Source organism: Lutjanus erythropterus, chromosome 8 (assembly GCF_056507025.1).
Source record: "Lutjanus erythropterus isolate fLutEry1 chromosome 8, fLutEry1.hap2, whole genome shotgun sequence".
NCBI classification, from domain to species: Eukaryota; Metazoa; Chordata; class Actinopteri; order Lutjaniformes; family Lutjanidae; genus Lutjanus; species Lutjanus erythropterus.
This window is the reverse complement of record NC_139324.1, coordinates 1,351,983-1,375,258: the sequence shown is the minus strand read 5'-3', so window position 1 is coordinate 1,375,258 and position 23,276 is coordinate 1,351,983. Positions and strand designations below refer to the sequence as shown.

Genomic DNA, 23,276 nt, shown 5'->3' with positions numbered 1-23,276 from the left:
ACCACGGCTGTGGCATTAATGTCAGAAGTGAGTATCTCATGTTTCCTTAACATGAAACATGTTTCCTTAATCTCTGACATATCATGGTCATCATATATTGCAGAATTTTCCTTGAAATTTAAATAATGGTTGAAGAGACGACTTGTTGGAACTATATGTGTGCATTCATTCTGCACAGTTATAGGTGAGGAAATACAACTTGAACAGCCTGAAGGTGTCACTCAGCGACAGAAAATAAATGAAAAACCTATTTAATCATTTTTACTTACTTTAATTATATCATGTGTCTGATAAAACAATCTTCATCAAAACAGCCTTCTCTTCTCAGGTGTCAAATTTCAGATGCAGTTTCCTCTGTTGCAGCTGTCAGACTGCTGTGATAAATCAATACTCAACCTTGGTGCGGTTCTTTAGTTAATAAGGACAAATGTTTTGGAATGTAGGGGCCAAGAACCCTTTGTAAATATCCCTACTGAATCACACGCTGAACATTGTTTAGAAATGTCAGACCAACGATTGAATTGTAATCCACAGAAGTTTACTTACTTGGCTGTGCCTCCTTCAGGCTTGTTCCACCTATAAACATTTGAAAATGGTTTGTATTAGTATTTGACAGGACTTGCTGGTATATGTTGAGGTTTCAAAGTGAAACACAGGACTCACACAATCAGATTTAGTAGTAAACATAATTTAAGAAATAGTTACTAAGGACAATTAGACTTTGGAACTTCTTCTGATTTCTTTGTCTGAATATTTGGAAGTAATTTTACAACCGAGGAGCATCTAAAACTTGTCATGAATGGTAAAAGTAATGATGTACTCACTTTCTGTCCTGAGGATCAGTATCGCAGAACGTGACAGTGTTGCTAGGATAGTGGCGTCGGAAGAAAAGCCTGTAAAAGCAGCAAATCAAAAGAGAAATTACATTAACGCCAAATCAATTTAAAAACATGGTGAAAATAGGTATTGTGCAGATGATATGATTTACAGTTGGTCAAAATGAGTTAAATCTGGAGGTACTTCATCATCTTGTAATGCTTATTATTAACACATTGATGACCGCTTGTTTTCCTCCAGGAAATCTGTTAGTTGATCACAGCCAATGATCATACAAACCCAGCTGAACAATACGAACTTTAACTGTAACTCGATGCAGATTCTGTTGGGTAAAATATTTGCCCAGCTGGTGGTTATCAAATTAACTTCAGTGTGGTGTCTGACCTGCAGTGCAGCACACAGTGGCACCAGATTGAGACTAGTATGGTTTAGCTCAAAGTTTCACTCATCTTGACATGGTACTTGATTGAAATACTGTAGTAAATAAGACCTTGATCCTTTAATCCTGAGTTAACACTGATTTATTGCCTCTGATTGTGTGCAGCGGCTCATGTTCAGGCTCGCCGTTGAAAAACAAAACTTGTTCAGACATCAGACAGTCTGCAGCGAAATCTCCAGATGTCATGCAATGTTTATCTTGTGAGGCATCTTTCAAACATCTCAAGACGTTGTTAAACAGCGTGCGGGTGGCATCCACACTTACTTCCTCTGGTTGTCAGTCAGTGTGATGCCTTGTGAAGACACCTTGAAGTGCACAACGGTGGCAGTAGGTGGAGATGCGGCAGCCAGTGTCTCAGATATGGCCTTGGCAACAGCCTGAGGGCCTGTTAGGGACTCCATCTCCACTGAGTTGATGTAGAGTACGTTGCATGCTGGGAAGAAGACAGATGCCCCAGTCAGATACCAAAAGACATTTAAATATAACTATAATTGTATTTATTCCAAAGTGAATTATTTTTTAAATGCTATTAATGCCTGTTTTGACCTGTTCATGCGAAAATATTGTTTTCTTCTCATCAGAAAACATGCTGTCTGGAGCAAAGTTTCAGAAACAAATCCACCCAAATCATTCCACATAAAACATTCTGCCTGTTATGTACAGTTCATGAAGCTGGACACTAATGTTAACAGACAAATTCTAAAAACATCTCAATGAGTTCGGTTACACAGGCCTGTCAACAATTTGTCTTAATTTGTGCAGGTTACAACAGACATGGACAAACAAGAAACAGACAGGATGCACATTCCAGATGTAGGTTTCCAAAGAAAAGTGCACAGGGTTTTACCATGGGAGTCAGCAGGGGCCCTCTGCACTGGGATAACAAGGATGTCACGTTGTCAGAATAAGTGAATAATATGATTCCAGACACATTAATGGTGTCTTTAAGGGACAGTTCACCCCAAAATTAAAAAACAAAACAAAACATATCTTCCTAGTTGTGAGCAGTTTCATGTAGGAACAACTGTATCATTGTTGGTTCCTAAAATATTTTTATTTTGGGGTGAACTGTCCCTTGAATGTCAAAGCTGTGTTGGCTGTATCTGAGTCTGACTTATACAGTCATATGACTGCTTTTAATGGTGAGAATGAACGAGAGTGAGTTGATGTTTTACCTGCTCCTTGTTTCAGTCTGTCTGCCAGTGGATTTGTTGTTGCGACTTCTGGCACTTCCTCAATGAGATCTATATAAAATCAAACAAGAGAGAGTTTGGGCATTAAGTTCAGTAATATTTAGTTGCAGTTTCATCATGATTTCCTATGTTGTTAATTACAGGTTCCAGACACACCACTGACATTTTATATGTTCTGTCTACCTGTGATGACAGAAACATATCATAGTCAGTTTTATAAAGAGACCCTGATAGACGAGTGAAAAACTTGTGAAAACAAGTTCCCTAAAAATGTTTTTACAACTGTGAAACAGGTGTGGAAAAAAAGTTTTGTTACAATCATTTTTGTGTTTGTTGTTGTAATACTCATTTTGACCACAAGAGGCTGAAGTGGACCACTACCCCATGTTCTAAATATGACCAAAAGCATTCATGTTTTCTTCCAGGTGAGTTTTAATTCAGTCCACCCAAAACTTTAATCACAACTCTGATCAACACACAAGACTAACTGAACCAATGATGAGAAATAAGTTATGTCCCAGTGTTGAGTTGACAAGTCACCAAATATTGTGTAACAGCTGTTAGACTAGGTCAGAAAAATTAAGAATATCATGTAATTTACATCCCATGGCTTTGTTTTACTAGTTCTGATTGCCCTTTCTTAAATTTATCAGAAATATTTCAGGATCATTTCAAATTTGTAAAACTGAGTCACCACTCTATTAGTTTGATTATAGCTTTTATCTGTGAAATAATTAACACATTATGATCAAAAATGTATTCACTTTCAAATGTACAAACACTACTGAAAACATATTTTAATTCTACTGACCTGTTGTAGGGATAAGTAGCTTGCAGGGTAGGGCCAGTGGTGTGATAGCATGTTGGTAGACCAAGGCAGACAGACAGCCTGTCAAACAGACACAAGACACAGTCAGAAACAAACATGGTTCTCAAACGTTCTTTGACTTCATTCTCATTTTTGGAATCTCCATCTCACGCCGAGAGGAGGTTCTGCTGTCCTTGCATTGTGTTGCTCAGAAACATTTTGTGCGGACCTTGAACATGACATGAAATTCATGCATTATTTTTAAACATCCACTGTCCATTTCAATTCTTTCACATTCAGTAACCTACATTAAATATATTACTTGGACACTGAAACAATGCGCCCCCCTAATAAGTGTCTGTCAGGTTAGAAATGACAACTTGTAGAAAGCTATTGGTTCCAAGCAGCAACAACTGCTGGTGAAAAATGAAACCAAGGCGCAAGTGCCAAGAGTTCTTTGAATGGCCACTTGAGGCTGCCTCTAAAAGCAAGTCAGTCCTCTTATACCACCACATTAAAGTGTCCAACTTTACAGCAGATGTTTACAGCCTGGGACAAAAAAAGGGTTTTGGTCTCTATAACTAATTTACCTGTTTATGACAACTGTACAGGGGGTGATTTTTTATGTAACTCACCCATTAAAATTATATTTAGGCTTTAAGTTATGCATAATTAAGAGCGTGTCTGCTTTTTTTTTTATCATCATGTGGCTTGCCACGTGGTAGCCACTTCACTCTCTCTGCCTCACCTCCAGCTTATTGCCTATTTTTGGATTAGCCGGGAGCTTGCTGAGTTGGGCACTATCATGACAGTGAAGGCCATAGTAACAACACTGTGAGCTTCAAAATGGCTCTTAAGACATGTTTAACATCTATATTAATATACAGTCTATGGTTACATGGCAACTAATGGCACCTCACGAGTGTCCCAGTAATTACGTTCTGTCATCAGTTCTAGTGCTGTTAGCTAAAGTTAGCAATTTTGGTGGTCACTTTATTTTTTTTAGTCTTTATTGGTAGAACAGCTTTAGATTGGCATGGAATGGGGCTGAGAGAGGAGAGAAGACACACAGTGAAGGACCACAGGTGGGAGTCAAATCCATGGCTGCTGCTGAGGACTGACAGCCGTACATGGGCCACACGCTCCACCAACCAAGCTAGTAGGGCATCCTTGCTGGCCAATTTCATGGGACAACTTGATGTATTTTCCTGTCCTGGCCCTAAATCACATCCTGCCTCCTTAAATAGGCACTAGTCGTCAAAACTTCGAGACCCCTGATTTAAGATTGTTGTTATTTTCCTGTGATAACAGTGTATTTTAACAAATGGCATTCCAGTGGTGTGTTGTGCACACTAATCCACTGCCTGTGTTTTATTAGTTATGATGTATCACTGCAGATTGAAGTAATTAGTGTCCACTGTGATTGACTTTATCTACTGTATGTTGCTGGACTCACAATTTACTAAAAAAAAATATTTTTTATTCCATATATTATTATTCCTTCATTCTGCAAAATATGACTCCTACATTACTCAACCTTGACCACAGAGAGTTCTACAGTAGATTCAAAGGTGTTGTGCTAGTAGCGGCTAATGTAACCTTAAGCAAATAAGAGGCACGGGGTACAGACTTGTGGTTAGCTCACCTCCTTCTCATTCCACAGACCAGACTTTCCTTTACTTTTGAACACTGATTTATCAAACTTCATGCAGCTCCGTCTGGAGCCACAGAAGGCTTTATACAACTTTTGCCACATGCGCAGTAGTGCTCCCTAAGTCTGTAAACAGACTAATGGTAAATGTGATGCACTTTCTCTTTAATAATTAATTGTGACACCTGTTTCTGTCCCTGTCACTCCCATGATTCATCTTTTTATGTTGGTTAAATGTGGCTTGCTGGATTTACAATGTGAGAAAATAAACTTTTATCAATGTTTTAAAAAAGCACTCCCATCATTTTCATCATTCTTTTGGTATTAGTAGTTATAAAATCGACTTAATACAAACAGCAAGTGCAGACAAGGACACAAAGAGTGATGAAATGACTTACACCTTAAAGACAGGAGAGGAAGAACAAATGAGGAGAGACAAGACAGAAGTTTACAGCTTTTCCTATTTTAGATTTGGCAGAAGAGCTTTCTCTCTCTCAGTACAAGCACACAAACACACACACACACACACGTCATACAGCTTCTCAGTGTAATTGGTAGGGGGAACACGAGTTAGATCACTTTAGTCAATGCTGTAATTATAGCAGGATTACACGTTACAGAACTTGGACAAGGTTTCAGATCTCTGACAGAAACACAGACAGGAGCTGTCTGAGCTGTCAGTGTACATGTGAGGGCAGCAGTCTTCCACTCACCAAAGTAAGGCTCATTCGGACAGCCCTTCAGCTTTACTCCTTTAGGGCTGCTCTCAATCAGGAAGTGCCTCACCAGCTCGTTGGTAAGGTCACCTGCAACAAAAGAGTGGAAGTGCAGTGAGCGAGCCAAGGTAACACACAGCTGATTAAGACAGACATCACCTCATATCTTTGGTATTAGGATGTTAATTCTGTCTCTGCCCTGACTGAAGACCCAAATAGGGAGAAAGAAGAGCTACACAAAACACTGCAGTAACCCAAGTAAATAGTTATTGCATTTAGTAACTGCTTTGAAATAACCACTGCTGTAAACTACCGTCCTGCCCCCTACCTTTCTTGTTCTGATGCACAGAGGGTGGAGGAGAGGCCACCTTCATCGCCAAGCCGTAAGCCCCCCTGAATGAGTGGCTGTCCCGAATAACAAAGGCTCCAGGCTCCCTCTCTTTCAGCAGGCCAATAGCTGTGACACAGAGGAAATTCATTTTCAGGTCATTTCACACTATAAGGACATAAACAATGAGGGTGATTGGGTTTTAGTAAAATGTATCAATTACCACATGAATGGGTACGAAATTTGCTTTAAGATAGGGTATCCACATTTTCAAATTCCCAAACCGGGACCCTTAAATGTACTGCACGTTAATGCAAACATACGCACATGTGCTTAAGCTCGCGCTATAGGTGTTTTATCAGGATGGAGGACAATTATTTTAGTGCTTAGGACACCTACTGAGTGCACTTGTAAACACCATGGACACTTTGAATGCAGTGCTTTTGTTGCTGGGTACTTTGCTAGTAAATGAATCCTCCTGGAACTCTTTAGAAACAAACAACCTTCCCTTCGGCATTGTTCGTTTGTTTACTTATTAGATCCCCATTAGCTACCATGTTATAACAGCAGCTACTCTTCCTGGGGTCCCCATTAATAACAGCATTATTAACAGCTAGCTGTTAGAGTTCTGACAGATTATGTCAGAAATAGTTACGGATTAGCAACTGCCTTTACAACAGCACTTTGACTGACATACATAGAGACGAATTAGTGATAATTAATGTTGAAAACTGTGACATTTTAGTGTTTCACAAATATTTGGACTTGTGATACCCACATACTGACATTCCATCCAAACCAGGATGTCTGGCCACTGCACTACAAGAAATGAATTTGTCCAATACAAACTAACAACATTCCCATCCCAAAGTCTTGGCTCCTCTTTGTGTCTAGTGCTTAGTAGAAAATGTTAGTACGGTAACTAAACATGAGAATCTATAACTGTCAACATAAGCATCTTAGCATGACATTAACGTTTAGTGCTACAACCACTGTGTTTAAGTAGTCTGACTGGCTGCTACTGAGGTTATTGCTATTTGATATGATTTGTCACAGTTAGTGTAATGCTGAAGTACATCTGCAGTCCCTTGGCAGGTCATAGTTAAAACTTTCACACCATACAGCACTAAGAAACAGGACATAACACCTGCATACACACAACAACACAGTATGTCACAGATCAAGCAGTGTAGGCCAGGGGCTGGGGAGAGAAAATCATTATACTTATTACAGGATCAAGGTGAACTAAAGAAAAGGGGAGCAAGAACTTAAAAAGAACGACCAAGAGCAAAGGAAGAAGTCAAGTCCTGACCCTTTGTTTGAAAAATTGCTGTCAGTCTGCATTTCATTAAAACTACAACCTCTAACATGACACTTTGTTTCAGACACTCCTTTGTTCAAAGTTGAGAGCTTTAGATCCATTACTTCACTATGTAGTTCAATGCCTCAGCCTGTCCACATGTGATAGTTTAAGGAAGGAAAGATGGATGAGATGAGCGCCACATGCAGATGTTCCCTAATTCTCTACATGTGGTGTGGCTTTTCCTCTGGGAGTGCATGGCACTAAGTATACACTATGTGTGCATGTGTGTGTGTGTGTGTGTGTGTGTGTGTGTGTGTGTGTGTGTGTGTGTGTGTGTGTGTGTGTGTGTGTGTGTGATGTCACTGCAGTTGAGCATATGCTTGTATTTAACATGACATAATCCAATACGGGCCATGAGAAAATGCAGATGGGGCAGCCAATAGCCACTGACCTCACAACCAACACATGCGTACAGAGATGTGCATGTATTTTTTTGTGTACATGCATTTATCAAACGTGACTGTAATCTGATGTCATGATTTCAAATTTAACAAAATCACTGAAGATGAAAAAGTTAGAAAAAGTGTGATGAATATTGACTGGTGTTGTCTTTGTGCTTTGCACATCAGGCACCTAAATAACAAGACCTCCACATTTTAAATGCTTCATAGGAATACTGCACTAAAACAATGGTGATGTTCTGCATTGAAAAAGAGTACTATTACTCTCACTATTACTAATCTCATTGTCTCACTGTCTCAAACAATCATAAAAAATCACAGTTTTCTATTAATACTGCTCAACACTAGGGCTGTAGTCAACCAAGGAAAACCATGATTGAAATTCTACCTAATTCAGCCAATCAAGTGGATGATGAGGAAAAAATACTTTAATCTCTAGATTAACTAAACAGCCACAGTGCACTGAATGCCCTCTACCTGGTAGCCTAAATTGGTGCTAATCAAAATAACACAACTTTGCTCAGAAAATGAATTTCTACAGTCTGATCACTTCTTTCTCATACGTAGCTATATTGTTACCTTCACCGCATGTCTGTAAAGTGAATTAGCATTACATACAGCAGCAACACAAACAGACACAAACCGCAGCAACGAGGATTACAGAGCAGAACCAGCTGGCTTCTGTGCAACAACACTGTGCAATACAAGCTTAAACAAAAAGCTATATTTACCAGCATCCAACCAACCACTGTCGTTATTTAGGTGGTCTTCTCTTAACTGTCAACAATAGTCCTACATCACCCCAGTCTACAGGAATAGTCACATGAGCAACATGCAAGTGCCAAATTCGTCATGATAACCTATAAAATAAACACTGAAGCAGCATAAAACATGGCAAAATGTCCTTTTAAGTTTTAAGTTGGATCACAGACAGCTGATATTTATCCACCACTGAGTGGAAAACTTACTAGCAGGCCTTAATCAAGAAAGCAGTCCGGCAAAGTTAAATCCATACACATGTCATCAAAAATAAACTTTTTATCCACTCAGACTTCTGTCCTCCAAGCCTGGAAGCTGATGTAGCAATTGGTGCTAGCACTGTGACATGTTGTCAGTTAGTTTGGAGTGGAGTAAATGTTGAGTAATTAGGCTGTCAGTCAAAAATCAAATACATCAGCTGATGACCCCAGACAAAAATGGATAAATAAGTACAAAGAACAATTGGTCAGACAAGCAAAGACACATCTTCCTTTTATATTTCATGTTACTGAGGTTAGCTGTTTACCACTGTCACTGGGAAACATCATGCAGCTACATGCTACAAATGTTTCAGCTCCAACTTAACTGGTGAAATATGCCTTTATATAATTGTCTTAACATTTTGCCACACCAGCACACACTGAACTGGCCAATCACTAGTAGGCATCTGGCACAACAAAGACTTCAAAAATACCTACACCCACTTCAGTGACATGTGGTCAGGGGAGGCAGGGGAGGCACAGCCTCACCTGTCATCATGGAAAGAAAAAAAAACAAATAATGATAAAATAAAATAAATGTTGATATTTGCCCACTGATCTGTACTAGGGCTGAACGATTTATCGTTTTCTGATTGAAATTGCGATTTCAGACAACACGATCACGTGATCGCCAAAGCTGCGTTTTTTTGCAGTGCTCCTGAGGGCTGTACTACGAAGCAAGCTCAACACAGCCAGGCTTTCTTTACATGATCTGGATCGACAAAGCCTAAAACCACAATCAGAGATAACAGGTATCACGACGGTGGTTATCAACTCACTTTGTTAATCCAGGCTTTCGTCTTCAGACTCTGTGCGCGCTCACATAAAAGGGGCATTTGTTGCGTCATTTCACTCTTCTTCCGCATGAAATGAAGCGATCGCGAGCCACTTACTGAAGTCAAAATGATCAAGTTGTTATAATTATGAGCTGTGGAAAGTATACTAAATACATTATGGCAAAAAACAACATTGTTGCTGCAAATAAAGCAGGAGAAGAAGAATGATGTCAGAAAATGACTGATGGACTAAATGTGGTCTTAATGCTGCTGTTTATTCTAACATGAAAACTGCTTATTAAACAATAAAACTCCATACAGTAGATTTAAACATGATGAAGTCTGTCTGACACTGTCCTATGATGACAGAGATGTGGAGATCACTGAAGTTTTTGACCAAACCAACGTAAGATGGGTGTAACTGATTTAAGACTGTGTGATAAATGATGATGAATTTTCTAATCAGTGATCTGAGCTGCAATATCACCAAGACAAAACAGATAACAGTAAAAAGTATTCAAAGTATCTGTAGTTGCTTCATCATTATTTTACTGTGTGGATTATATACGATGTAAATTTAAAGTGTTAACATGATCTGACACAAACGGGGAAAATGACTCTGCATCACCAAACGGAGGTTACCGTCATGACAGCGCGATGCATACAGTTTGTACCGCTGTTTCATTTTTACATTATATGAATTTGTTCGGTGATATAACGAACATACAGCTCAGCAGCTTTTCATTTTTAATGTCTTCCCTCAGTTTAAAAGCTATATCGCTCATAAACAACCTTGTTAGGACAATTATAAGTTAAAGAACGGCGCGTTTTACTGACGATTTAATCTGAAACTCTTAACATAACCTGCTGTCGACCAGGTTATGAGTTTAGCATAAGTTACCACGGTGATCTAGCAGGTTAAAAGAGAGCCACTTTCGTGACACTGAAAACCCTGGATTTAGACTCAACATAGCTCGCTAACACATTTATCTCGCTTCGTAGTTACACTCCTCTGACGTGCATCACAACCGACAATGCAGCGAACGTCATATCTAACTTAATGAATGGAGCAGACCTGTGTGTGTGTGTGTGTGTGTGTGTGTGTGTGTGTGTGTGTGTGTGTGTGTTTGTTTATTAATTTATTTATTTATACGGATTTAATGTGATGATGTGTGCGAATTGTCTTCAGTATAGTCAGTAGTTTTTCTCTTAATGTTATTTTTCTTTGAAGCCCTCACAAATACCTAGTTTGAATAATTAATAATGATTGTAAATGTTACTATACATTGTGAATATTGCACTGAAGCTTGATTTGAAGAAAAAAATCGTGAATCGAATTGAAATCGCAATATCTGCCAGAAAAATCGCAATTAGATCTTTTCCTAAAATCGTTCAGCCCTAATCTGTACTATAAATTTATTCTCCAGTGTTTCTCCCCTATAGTGTATTTGGCAGGGCGCCCCGCCCTCCCAACAGACGCCCCCACCCTGCCAACGGGACGCCCACACAGAAATTCAAGCTGTAGATTTTTTTTAATTCCATTGTTTAATTTATATTTTAAAAGGACCTATAACATGTGTTCTTTTTATCAAATAAAAAAGCTAACTCTAATTTGTGCGATTTCAGAGTCGGATGCGTTACTATCGTTTCATTACATTCATTACAACGCATTTCTCCTCTCCTCTGTGACGGGCAGGTCACCCCCCTCGCTCCTCTCTCACAGCACACACTGATGCACCAGTACAGACACACCCACCCACACTCATGTGAGAGAGCGGAGGAGAGAGAGTTTCAGACCTTTAAGGTAAAAAAACACCAACAAACAAACAAAAATTGTAAATGGACGACCGGAGGTTCCCCAAGTGTTCGCAAAAATATTGGCGTTTTTTAAACGAACCGTACGTGGTGAGGCGGGGAGCACAGGTAGCTCTGCAGCCAGTGTTAGCCAAAATGAGAGCATCTCTCCCAGCCCTGACCACAGCACTTGTTAATCTCCTGCCCCTGTTAACGTCGCCACGACTAGACCCAAACACACCTGTTCAGCCCTCCAACCGAAGCACACAGTAAAAAGCTGCTTACGGGTCACCACCGTCAGTCTGGCTTTGATCCAGCATGGCTGTCAGACTGTAGATACTCTGCATGGCTGTACAAAAGCGAACTTGGTGAGTGAATTGATTAATGAAGATGGATGGATGGATGGATGGATGGCAGCATGGCGCCAGGATTTTAATTTTGGGTGGGCCACGATAACTTCGGTTGGGCCTTTTAATTACAAAGGTTAACACTGTTTCCAACTGGTAATCTTACTTTAACAAAATCATACTGTGGATGGCGACTAGCACTTCCAGTTGATTATGACACGTTTAAAATCTTTTGAACAGTTTCAGTCTGCAGTTGATATTTATTTAAAATGGCACAGGATATCCCCTTATCTATGTTTTCACTATGGATCATGTAGATCGGTAAATCAATTCATTGAGAAAGCTGAGAGAGCACGCGCGGCAATGGGGTCCTTTGGCGAGAGGGTCCACGCTCATTCCAGCCCAGGCACCACCACCAACTCCCCCGCCCCGCCAAAGCAAAAAAGCTAGGGGAAACACCGTTCTCCATACAATTCCAACAATTTTGATTATTTTTTAATTCAAAATCGCTGAATTTTCGCATTTCCCGTTCAAATACAGGGAAGAGTCGCGCGGTGTGGCACCAGCGAGCTGAGCCTCACCTTGGATTGTGCAATCCCTCACAAACTGTGCTAGCATGCCATACAATTAGAGCGTGTTGCTACGCCCTGACTTTCCATAGTTTAGCTGATGTACATATAATGTATGTGTGTAACGTGTTTAGTCTCCTTGATCGATCATAAACTGCAGAAAAGGGCACGATGTGAGGCAGGCAATACTCTTGGAGTATGGAAGGGGATGCTTGTGAGCTTAGAGAGTCTTCTTCCTACTGTGCAGCCGAAGAGTAAGTGACAGCAAGCTAGCTAAAATCTTACCGCCTATGGTTATTATTAGCAAGTCAAGTGCAGTGATTTATTTATTTTTCCCTTTCGCCCCACCTGACTTTCAGAATGGAAGATTATATATTGAAACTAAAACATTTTTTCTAAACTGGACTTTCAATCAAAGCAAGAGGTAATAATTCATGGAAGATTTTATCCCTCCAGCACAGCGCATAATTTACATCTCCATTGTTTAATCTTTTGAAGTATTTCCACACAAAGTTGGTGGCAGATATCATGTTGTGTGTCTCATTCAGATGGTAGAGCAAAAAGTAATGTGCATGAATAATTGGAGGTGCTTGAATTCATGGTTCTTTGCGCTTGCTAACTAATTAATTAAAGCGCTCGTTGTGTTCGGCCAGTAACACATAAGATCGACAAAACACACTCCAGTACGCATGAAAATCAAATACTAAGAATAATATAGCAGCATTCTATGACTTTATTTTCCTTTAATGTCAAATGCTAATTAAATGTATTACTTCATGACTATTGCTGTTTGACAACTGTATTTTTTCCTGCTTTGTCTCAAGATTGGGGGGTTGACCTTAAATTAAATATGTGTCACATAATGCTGATATGAGATATAAAGCATAACCTGTTAACTGCTGCCAATCAAATGGTGAATAAGCTACTCTGTTGGGTTCATATATTTGTAAATCTGATTCTGAAAGAGTCAGTACCTCACCAGCCATGAACCTCACCGCACGTCACTGACCCACTTAGACGTATATTTGATCAAACACAAAGCAGACATTAAAGAGAAAGTACTGTTAGAATATTTCTCCAAAGGTCAGTTAAGAAAGTCTTTCAGCATCTTACCCTGCTCCCTGGAAATGTCTGGCTTGTACCAGAACTTGGACGTGTCTTGGACAAACTTGACATTCAGCCTGCTCTCAGGGCTTCCATCTGCAACGAAAACAAAAAGAATGTCACAGAACATCACACAAGTGCCAACATGGCCAACAGAGTAAGATATACTTGTTTTGCTGGCTTACCTGAAAATAGGTTTGGGCGGTATTTATTTTTTCATGCCGTCATACACTCTTGGCATTTCATTGAGGTATATGACAGTATTTGTGTCCACCATTGTGACACTGGAATATAAAAGCCTTCTGGAAATGAGCTAGTGAGTCCCTTAGAGTTGTTGTGTGGCAGGAGGCGAAGTTATATTGTTTATATGTTAGAAGATAAAGTGAAGCTGTTGCTGCTGGTCATTGTCTTATATCTCCATGGCCCATTGATTATTTTCTTATCAAACCTGCCCAGTTAGGCAAATCATCTTTATCATCTTTAGGGATGTGATACTGCAAGTAGGCAGGGATGAAAAGAAAAAAATATATATTGGGAGAATCTTAGATTCTGCCTTCTGATTTGATGATTGAAAATGAAAGCTCATTTTTATCGATTTTTGATTTAATATTGAAATTGTGACAACCCTACTGGCGATGGGTGGCATTTTCTCGGCTAGAAATTTCTCGGCTGATTATCATCAGAGCGACAGTGGGAAGTGGTGGTGACTACAGTGATGAGCTGGTGAGGACACTGTCATCATCCAAGCCTAATAGAAACTGACCTCTGGTAGGGTGTGCTGTGCGCAGCAATACATAAGCACAATACAGCATCTCTGCATCCGTTTCAATAAAAAGAGGAGCGTATGCATTTTTGACAGTAATGAAAATGATGCCTTTGGGACTTCTAAATACCCTGATATACCACAATATCTCATTACCACCCAAGCCTAGTGTGAAATGGATCAGCCAAGGTACTGCAATACAGTATTTTGACAATGCACATCACTGAAGATACACCCTAAAGCTCTAAAATGCACACAACATGTATTTCTGTTGGGCATAGCTGTATTGTATACTAGGTTTACATCCTTGGATGGACCAAAAGTACAACACAACCATAGAGATGGCTGCCAACACCTCGGCGTTTAAGCCACTTCTATTGCTGTTGCATGGATCAGACTTTTCAGAAAGAGAGAGAAAGAAGCAAACAAGGAAGACCTCAAAAATCTGTTTTCTTGTCACTCCAGTTAATATATGTCCTTACCTGGCATATTGAACCTTGAGAAGTCAGACAGGGTGTGGAAGTAGCCGGGAGTGCTTCCTCCACTTGCTGGGGACACTATCTTCCCATTCAGCGTGCCGTAGGACAGTGCTCCGTTTGGTCTATCACCACTCGACATGCGCCTCTTCTCTGGAAGCTGGGGCTGGAAAGCAGGGGCTGGGCTACCCTGCCGGAACCCTCCACCCATCCCCATCATCCCTCCATCCTGGTAGCCTGCAGGCGAGATGGGGAAGGAGGGAGTGGGTGGTCCTTGGTAGCCCGAGGAGCTGCTCTGTCGTGACAGGTTACCATGCCTCTCATCTGGGGTGGTGTAACCACTGTGCATGGGGTGACGGTCCAAACTGGGGCTTCTCTGGGATACCTGTGATACAGATGGGTGACGGCCCAAAACTGGACTTCCTTGTGGATGCGTGACAGATGGCTGTCTGCTGAGCACAGGGCTGCTCTGCATTGGCTGGCCCAGGGATGGCTGTCTGCTGAGGACCGGGCTACGCTGAGACCCTTGTCCCAAAGAGGCCTGTCTGCTGAGGACTGGGCTGCTCTGAGCTCCCTGAGACAGACGGCGACCAAGGACGGGACTGCCACTGAGACCTACCAAACTCACCTCAAAGCCATTAGCCGGTGAAGTTTGCTGGCCCAGGATGGAACCATCCTGATTAGCACTTGGGAGTTGCTGGAGGACAGTGTTGTGGGTTGGGAGGCCAACAGTTGGGTGGCCATAGATGTTGGTCCGGTGCTGTGCATGGGGACTTCCATGGCTGAGTGTTGTCTGGGAGGGTTCAGAGGTGGGTGGGCTGGGATCTGAGGTCACATAGTTCCCCAGCTGGGTGTTGGGGCCAAGGTAGGACAGTGTAGGGGTAGTAGTGCCAAGGTAGGAAGAGGTTGGAGAGTTGGAATCTAGGTAGGAAGAAGTAGGGGTATTCAGAGCTTGATATGATGGGGTGGGAGTGGGTTGGACACTCTCTGTAGCCTGGGAGCGGAAGCCTGAATCAGTAGTGGGTTGGGACAGAGTGCTTACACTGCTCTCTGCTAAGGGATGATCACTGGAAAAGAAATAGAGAAGTTTTGTCAACGCATTATTTTTTTAAATTCAGTAACTCAGTTAACGTTACTACATGATGCGTTACTTTACGTTATTTTCTGTGTAGTCTCGGCTAGAGACTGAGCTGCAGCCAGAGCCATGTAGTCCTGAATCTTCCTGTGTGTGTGCCATGTGTGTGTGTGTGTGTGTGTGTCAGCAGGGAGACGGGAGAAGACATGCTGTGTGGGCATGTCTGTTTATCAGACTGGTATCATCATGGCATCGGCAGGGGAGTCCAAGTCAAGTTTCTTTACATGGAGATATTCTCACTACTTTACCATTGTTGAGCACAAAGACAAGAACGTTTTAGTTAGCTGTAAGTTGTGTCTTGGATCAAAGATCTTATCAACTGCCCAAAACAGCAATTCAAACCTGTTGAAACACCTACAGAAACAACATGCTGCGACGAAGCTAGTAGCTAAGAGTACAGACACAGACTCTGATGCCACTTCACCTCCACCACCTAAGCAACAGCGGCTGGATTTTAACCGAGAGACTGACTGCTCCTGCTAACCAGGAAAAAGTTGATAAAGCCATTGCAGAGTATGTTGTAGAAGACATGCAGCCAATTTCTATTGTAGAGTCGCCCGCTTTCAGGAAGCTAGTTAGCCTGATACTGGGCATCACATGGCAAATGGGATGAAACACTTTTTCTAAATACCTGGAGAGCGAATACGCAAAAATGGAAACCGAGCTAAGGAAAACTTAACTTAAAACTTAATGGGAGACCTTTTTTTCATAGTAACTAAAAAGTTACTTTTCACAGTACTGCATTACCTTTTGGTGTAAGTAATCAGTAAAGTAAGTGAGTTACTTTTGAAATAAAGTAACTAGTAACGGTAACTAGTTACTGGTTTTCAGTAACTAGCACAACACTGTCAAACATAGGACTTTGCAGACTGAAACGCAGAGAAGCCTAGTCTAAAATCTGGTTTTGTATCAAAAAGAAAAATAGCACTGTGTTTTTGACTCACCCTTGAGAGCTCTGGATGGGGCTGCTGCTGGACAAAGGTGGGTTCAGTGTGTGGGAGGAGGGACTTGGACTTCTCTGCTGGCCTGTAGTCTCTCCTGGTGGGCTAAGGCTCCGAGGTGATGCAGGCTGCTCTCCGCCTGCCACTGCTGCTGACCTCGCTACAGACTCTACATAGGTTCTTGGTGCTGCATGCAAGAAAAAAGCAGTTTTTTTGTGAGCCACAAATATATCTGTACTTGTTATTCTCTTGAGGTTTCTAGCATTGCAGTTGTGTATTTGACATGTCTTGCTTGGACTGTAGTTGATGTCCCATTACACACTGTTTGAAAAGCATCCTATGCAGGATTTTGTATAGACTCTTATAAAAAGAATCCCTCCCAATCATCACATGTAAACCACTAACTGTGTGGTGGTAGAGACCTTGCCCTTTGCCGGTATTTCCTTATTGCTATGCTGTGTTCAAGATTTTTCTGTGCGACAACCTTTGGACAGTGGTGTGTAGCCCCCAGCCAATAACAGAGCACAGGTGTGTGAGGTCAGTCCTACACAGTGGCCGTGGGTTTGATTCCAGCCTGTGCTGCATGTCATCTCCTCTTGCTCCCTTGTTTCCTGTCTTCACTTCAGCTATCATATCAAGAAAAGCAAGAAAAGCCCAAAAATATATTCATTTATTTTTTTAAATATAGAGGCCAGGTTACATTGCTGTCTGTGTCCGTATCATCTGCTTTCTGTCTGTTTCATGGATTTATAAAGAGCTGCAGGTCTGTGTGTCTGTTTGACCCTGGGCAAGACTGATGGACACACAGTAACCGCCATAAAACAATCAGAAAATAACCTTTTCATTTCTCTGATTCACGACTTTGAATGGTACATTTACAAACAGCAACTGACAAATCCTGCATAGCATACCTTTAGGTTTAATTTGTTTTTTTATGTATAATGCAAAAAAGAAAATAAAAATGTGAAAAAGTAGGGGTGTAGTGATACACTGATCAGGAATGATATATCGATTCGATTCAGCAATCCAATAAGACTCATGCATATCTATCTATATCGTCGTCTTTAAGATTCGCCTTTATTTTGAAATTCCCATGGAATGTCTGTATCCCAAATGCCTGAAAGAGTTCAGTCATAAAATAAAATCAATCTTTTTGTGAGGTGACATAAATGTAGCTGAAAGTGTTAGATCGACATATATTGTCTCATATCAACAAATATTGTATTGTTGTCCAAAGAATCGATATAATGTCAAATTGTGATGAAACCTGAGATTCACATCTCTTGAAAACAGATAAAACAGATGTCTGCTAACATGCCTGTAATAGTGTATGTTGCTGTGACAGTGGTTGTGACTCTTCCAAACAAATGAAAAATAGGAATGGTTTTTATACACATGACATGTAGGTGGACTGCTTCTGAACAACAGGTAGAGAAAAATGAGGTAGAGGACTTGAGACGCCGATGATGACCTGTGGCATGAAATCAGCAGTCTTACCTTCCTCACCCTCGCTGCTCTCATCATCTGTGGAGCATCATTGGAGATAATCCAGAGAAACAGAGTAACGTAAAGGGACAGAGGAACAGCAGGAGCGTGTGCATGAGAAGAAATGTAAAAGGAACTCTAGCACTGTTCCCTTTTGGCCTTCAGATGCTCACACAAAGAGTGTATTCTAAGAAAGGTCAAATGTTGACAAGCTTGTTGTGTTATTGCCCTAGCTATGAGGTGTAAAATTAATCCATCTCAATTGCCTACCATGTCATTCTTGACTGTTAAAATTTCAAGGCCACCAAAGGTTGTGATTCTTATTAAGTGTGTGTTACAACCAACCTGAGCCTGTTTGATTGAGGAGGATATCTGCTGGGTTGTGGGGCTTCAAACCCAGGGCCGACAGTGGAGTCTTGGCGAGACCAGGAGGGGACCGACCTGAAGAGAACGGGACATTTTTACTGCACAGCATCACACATTACAGGCATCCTGACAGCTGCTGCTTGTTGACACAGTCTAACAGTGATTCATCTTTTTTGAGAAAAAGTAGTAAAATTGGAAAATTATGCCAGTGTATAAAAACTATTGACAAAAATTTAAAATCTCTCAGTATCCTTTTAATTTCCGTAAGGCCTGCTATATTCAGCCTTAATAATCATATGATAGTACACAGGTAAACAGCTGTCAAGACATCACATACATAGATACACATCAACACAGGTTAACACACAAGAGACACATATTCAGAGGGGTGCACTCATGCTCTGATGGAGGGGCAAAACATGCATGTGACCAATCACAATGTGACAAACTAGAAAAGTTGGACACCACCTCACTCTACCATTAGCAGAATAAGGTGTGTGTCAAACACAAGCTGACATCAAAGCAGAGCTGGGTCAAACTGAACTAAAATTACTCGTCATGTTACAAGGGAATAGGGATGTCATGAGAACCAATGCCTCATTGATGCCAAAACAGGACAGTTTTTCTACAGTATTGTAGGTACTGTATATGCAATTCTTCCAGACCTGATGGGGCCAACATGTACGCCAACAAGTGTTCCATTCTGCGGTTAAATGTCAAAGGAAGAAGATGTTATTCTTCTGTGCTGTCGGCATTGTTTTCAGTAGGGTGGGTAGCAGTACTCAATACCTTTAAGGTATATGGACCAAAACAAAATAACATAGTATAAAAACTTCTCCACTCAAACAATGCTTGTATTTGATTCTTTTTGTACCCAGATCTGATGTTTTTGCTTGCAATAAATCAATGCAAGCCCTCTTTGAATTCATGTTTTGTGTGACTGGAGCACTACACAGCTGCATACAGTCTATGGTAGTGAAGTCATGCACAGTGTATTTGACGCAGTTGCATGCAGAGATGCCACTAAAACTAAAATGAAAAGGCATCAAATGAAGTACTCTCATTAATACCCGATGGTACTACTCAGTAGCATTTTAAGCGTGCTTGTTTTTTTTTTTAAACAGTACCCAGCCCTAGTTGTCGACAGCATGTTGCAGATGACGACAAGTGTAGTTGCAGACTCAAAACTCAAACATTAAGAGCTATGTATGAATATATTTTGTGTTTGAGGCAGATCATCTGGGATTAACAATAAATTTACTAAAATCAGTTTGCAAACGGTGGCATCAAACTTTTCAGGCAGAAGGAGGAAACATTTTCAGTTTAGCAAAGCACCTCAAAGACAGACTTTGAGATGATGAGTGAGTTTCAATTCATGTTAACATTCATTTTCAGTGTTTCCAAAGTGCTCTCCTTGTTATACTTGTCATAAAATACACATTATTTTCTTTTTAGACAGCTGGTATTTCTGTGTAGCCAACTATGTTGTATGACATTTGCAGTGGCTAATTGCTAAAAGTTCTGTATATGTACATGGGATTTTTTGTTTTTGTTTTTCCTCCATAGTATCGAATTGGGTATCATGGAATCATGAATCATGGGACTGGTATTGATTGCTAAATTTTTGTTATCCTGACATCCCTATGGAAGAATGGTACAAATACAGTGAGTTTTGCAGGCTGTGGTTTGTTTTTTATGTTATTTGTCATTGTAGCTAACATCCCTGTATTCCCTTTGTATCAAATGTTTCCACAAAGTTACTAGTGTCCATGAAAGAAGAAGAATTTTGACACAATCTCTGCTAAATTAACACTGGAGGGAAAGATGAGGAGTAGAGTGTCTCACATGTGGACCTCTCTTAAAGAAATCATCCTAGCTGTGTTTTATTAAAGGTGAAAGTACACTTAAGGAATCTGTCTTGCACGTCTTCTCTACCTTTACAGTGCCAACTATTCCTTTATTCCCCTCCAGCGTAAACACAAATAATCATGTGGAGGAAAAAAAAACAAACTTAAAAACAAACACATATTGCTAGAGCTACAATACATTAATGACTGGGTAATGGATACTGCTGGGGGAGGACAAGCAGGGTGCTGGTTGCGGTGAAACAAGGCAGCAACAGGAACCCAAACACAGATGACAATAGCAACACAGAGAGCAGCAGCTGCTGAGACAATAACTGGATGTCTGTGTGCTTCACAAGTACGGGTCTGTGGATGTTTATGTCTGCATGTGTTAAGACTGCTTCATGTATGACTATGTGAGTCTATAAAACTACATGTTCCCTGTTTTTAGCCATGCTAGCAGTATAGCTCTGTGGCAGTGTCGGTCAGTTGGTCAACCACTTTGGTCTGAACTGAAATATTCCACTGGATGGACTGCCATGAAGTTTGGTACAAGCACTCATGGTCTCCAGAGGATGAAACCTATTGACTTTAGTGATCCTTTTCCTCAAGCACCACCATGATATTTACTTACAACTATGGGATGGGCTGTCATGGGTACAGAAATTGATGTTGTCCGCCACCCACCAGATAGTCAAAATTTCCATTTATACAGTGAAATATCTCAATGGTGTATCCTAATGACTTCAGTAATCTTATAACTTTTCTGTCACAATTTCTGTATGGATTATTGGATGGATTACCATAAAATTTGGTCTGTATATTCATGTTCCCCACAGGATGAATTGTAGTAATTGGTGATCCCCTGACTTTCAAATATGGTCACCACCAGTCAAGATTTCAGTGTCAAAAACTTTGTATCGAGTATCATATGTTAGCATGCTAACATTCTAAACTAAGATAGTGAACAGGAATAAACTGATAAACATCCATATAGCTGCGTTTGCACAAACTTTGTCCAGAGACTAGGAACCATTGGTGACTCTCAGTATGTTTCCATCACGGAGACCAGGGTCTAAATTAAGTTTTGGGACATTATTTTAGCCCCCTGAAAGTCCCTGCTGGGGGGTAGTATTGTCCAAAAGTACAGGAACTGAACATGTCTGATTGGTTGAGCACTTGCAGCATTTTCTTTCAGCTACCATTTAAAAAAATCTGCAGCCACAAACCAGTTCATCATTGGTCCATCTGTGGTATGCTTTCTTCTGTAACTTCAAGTTGTTGTGTTGAAGAACAGTGAACAAAAAAACCAAAAAAGTCCAGATCTTATTGCTATCTGTTTTTGTAACTTTATAGTTATCCATGCCTACTACTGTTGTACTGCCACACAAATAATGGGGCCTGTCTATCACTTTTTATGGCATCATTGTTGTGTAGTTGCAAAACAATAAGTGTACAAACAGCCATCACTTTTTCATACGTAAACTGATTAATTTCCCTAATCTTTATGGGATCAAAGGTTCGGGGTGAAAATGTAGCTAATTATCATTGTAATTCTGAGCATGTTAGCATGCTGACATTAGCACCAAATACAGCTTCATGCAACCACTAGCATGACTGTAGACTATCTAATCTTATTTCACTACATGTTGTAGCTATTTTATCAGCAAAAGCTTGCAGTTTCTTTACTTTGTGTTTGGATTGTTTAGTATGTCTGGGGTGCGTTAGTGTTGCTCTATATTATCTCCATTTTGTTGCGGGTGCTGCTCTCATGTGGCTCTCATGCCAAAGCAGTGCAAAATGGTGGTAAGTGATGGGTAAAGGGTCACTCGGGCAGAGAGAAGGGACGGGGATCAGGGGGGATCTATTTGGCTGATGTTGTGGGACAGTGGAACTCCGGTAGAGAGTCATGCATCGTCCACTTACCAAAGAATCCAAATCAATTCTTTGTACTTGCAACCTTGATGTCCCACATTTAACAGTGTGTGGTGTGTGTGGGACAGGCTGAGTGAACTCTTGGGAAGGTGATCTCAGGACACACTTGTCAACATGACTGTGTAATGGGAGGTAAATCTAGTGCCACTAGGGATGGGAATCGAAAACCGGTTCTTGTTGAGAACCAGTTCCCAGTGTTTCAATTCCTTGGAATCATTTGCCAATTTTGCAAATGATTCCCTTATCGATTCCAGTGGGCGCGAATGACGTCACCATGCATGTTGCATAGCTTATGCAAGCTACACAACGTGCATGGTGACGTCATTCACCAGTGCAGCCAGCAGGAAACATGGCGCCCAAGTTTGGTTACATTTCACGAGAAAGGATGACAACAGGGCAACTTGCAATACTTGCAAAGTGGATATTTCATCAAAGGGAAGAAATACTACCAGTATGTAGAAACTTTTGTACACACAGCATGTGATAACTTTGAATAAATGTCGTGTTTTCAATTTGCTCCAGAGTGAATCTCAACCCAGCAGCAGCAGCAACGTTAGCACGTCCTCTGCTGTTAATACTGCAGGTAACTAACTAACACTGCCTATCATGTTAGCGCCATTTGCCTCATTGTAAAACCTTTACTAACTGTTAAGGTTAAATGAATGCCTTCTCATGCATTACATTTAGATGACCATGACGAGAGACAGTCTGACTGGCTCAGAGGCTGGCAGTACTCGCTCCAGTTCACGTCTAGCTTCCTGTTTGTTCTCCTTTTTTCCAAAGGAGAATCAATAAGAGAATCGATAAAGAACCGAATCGTTAAGCAGAATCGAAAATGGAATCGGAATCGTAAAAATCTTATCAATTCCCATCCCTAAGTGCCACATGCACCAATCAATCAGCTGACCATGCGCCTTTAGTTTTGCAAATAACTGCAAAACTGATCTCAGTTAACTGATGACAGTTGACTGTATTTTGTGCTTAAA

At 40.7% G+C, this 23,276-nt stretch overlaps 1 protein-coding gene across 1 annotated transcript in view; it reads right to left on the bottom strand.

The window, feature by feature from the left end:
* Positions 1-23,276, bottom strand: part of tns1b (tensin 1b) — a 311,171-nt gene that overhangs the window by 1,904 nt on the left and 285,991 nt on the right. The window contains exons 21-32 of the mRNA XM_084724224.1: positions 18,491-18,586; positions 16,664-16,847; positions 14,591-15,651; positions 13,355-13,441; positions 5,973-6,101; positions 5,642-5,734; positions 3,281-3,358; positions 2,452-2,520; positions 2,124-2,150; positions 1,541-1,709; positions 825-893; positions 547-576 (exon numbers count right to left, since the gene is read on the bottom strand). Coding sequence (XP_084580350.1) covers positions 547-576; positions 825-893; positions 1,541-1,709; positions 2,124-2,150; positions 2,452-2,520; positions 3,281-3,358; positions 5,642-5,734; positions 5,973-6,101; positions 13,355-13,441; positions 14,591-15,651; positions 16,664-16,847; positions 18,491-18,586 — 2,092 coding nt within the window. The remainder of the gene's footprint in view (positions 1-546; positions 577-824; positions 894-1,540; positions 1,710-2,123; positions 2,151-2,451; positions 2,521-3,280; positions 3,359-5,641; positions 5,735-5,972; positions 6,102-13,354; positions 13,442-14,590; positions 15,652-16,663; positions 16,848-18,490; positions 18,587-23,276) is intronic.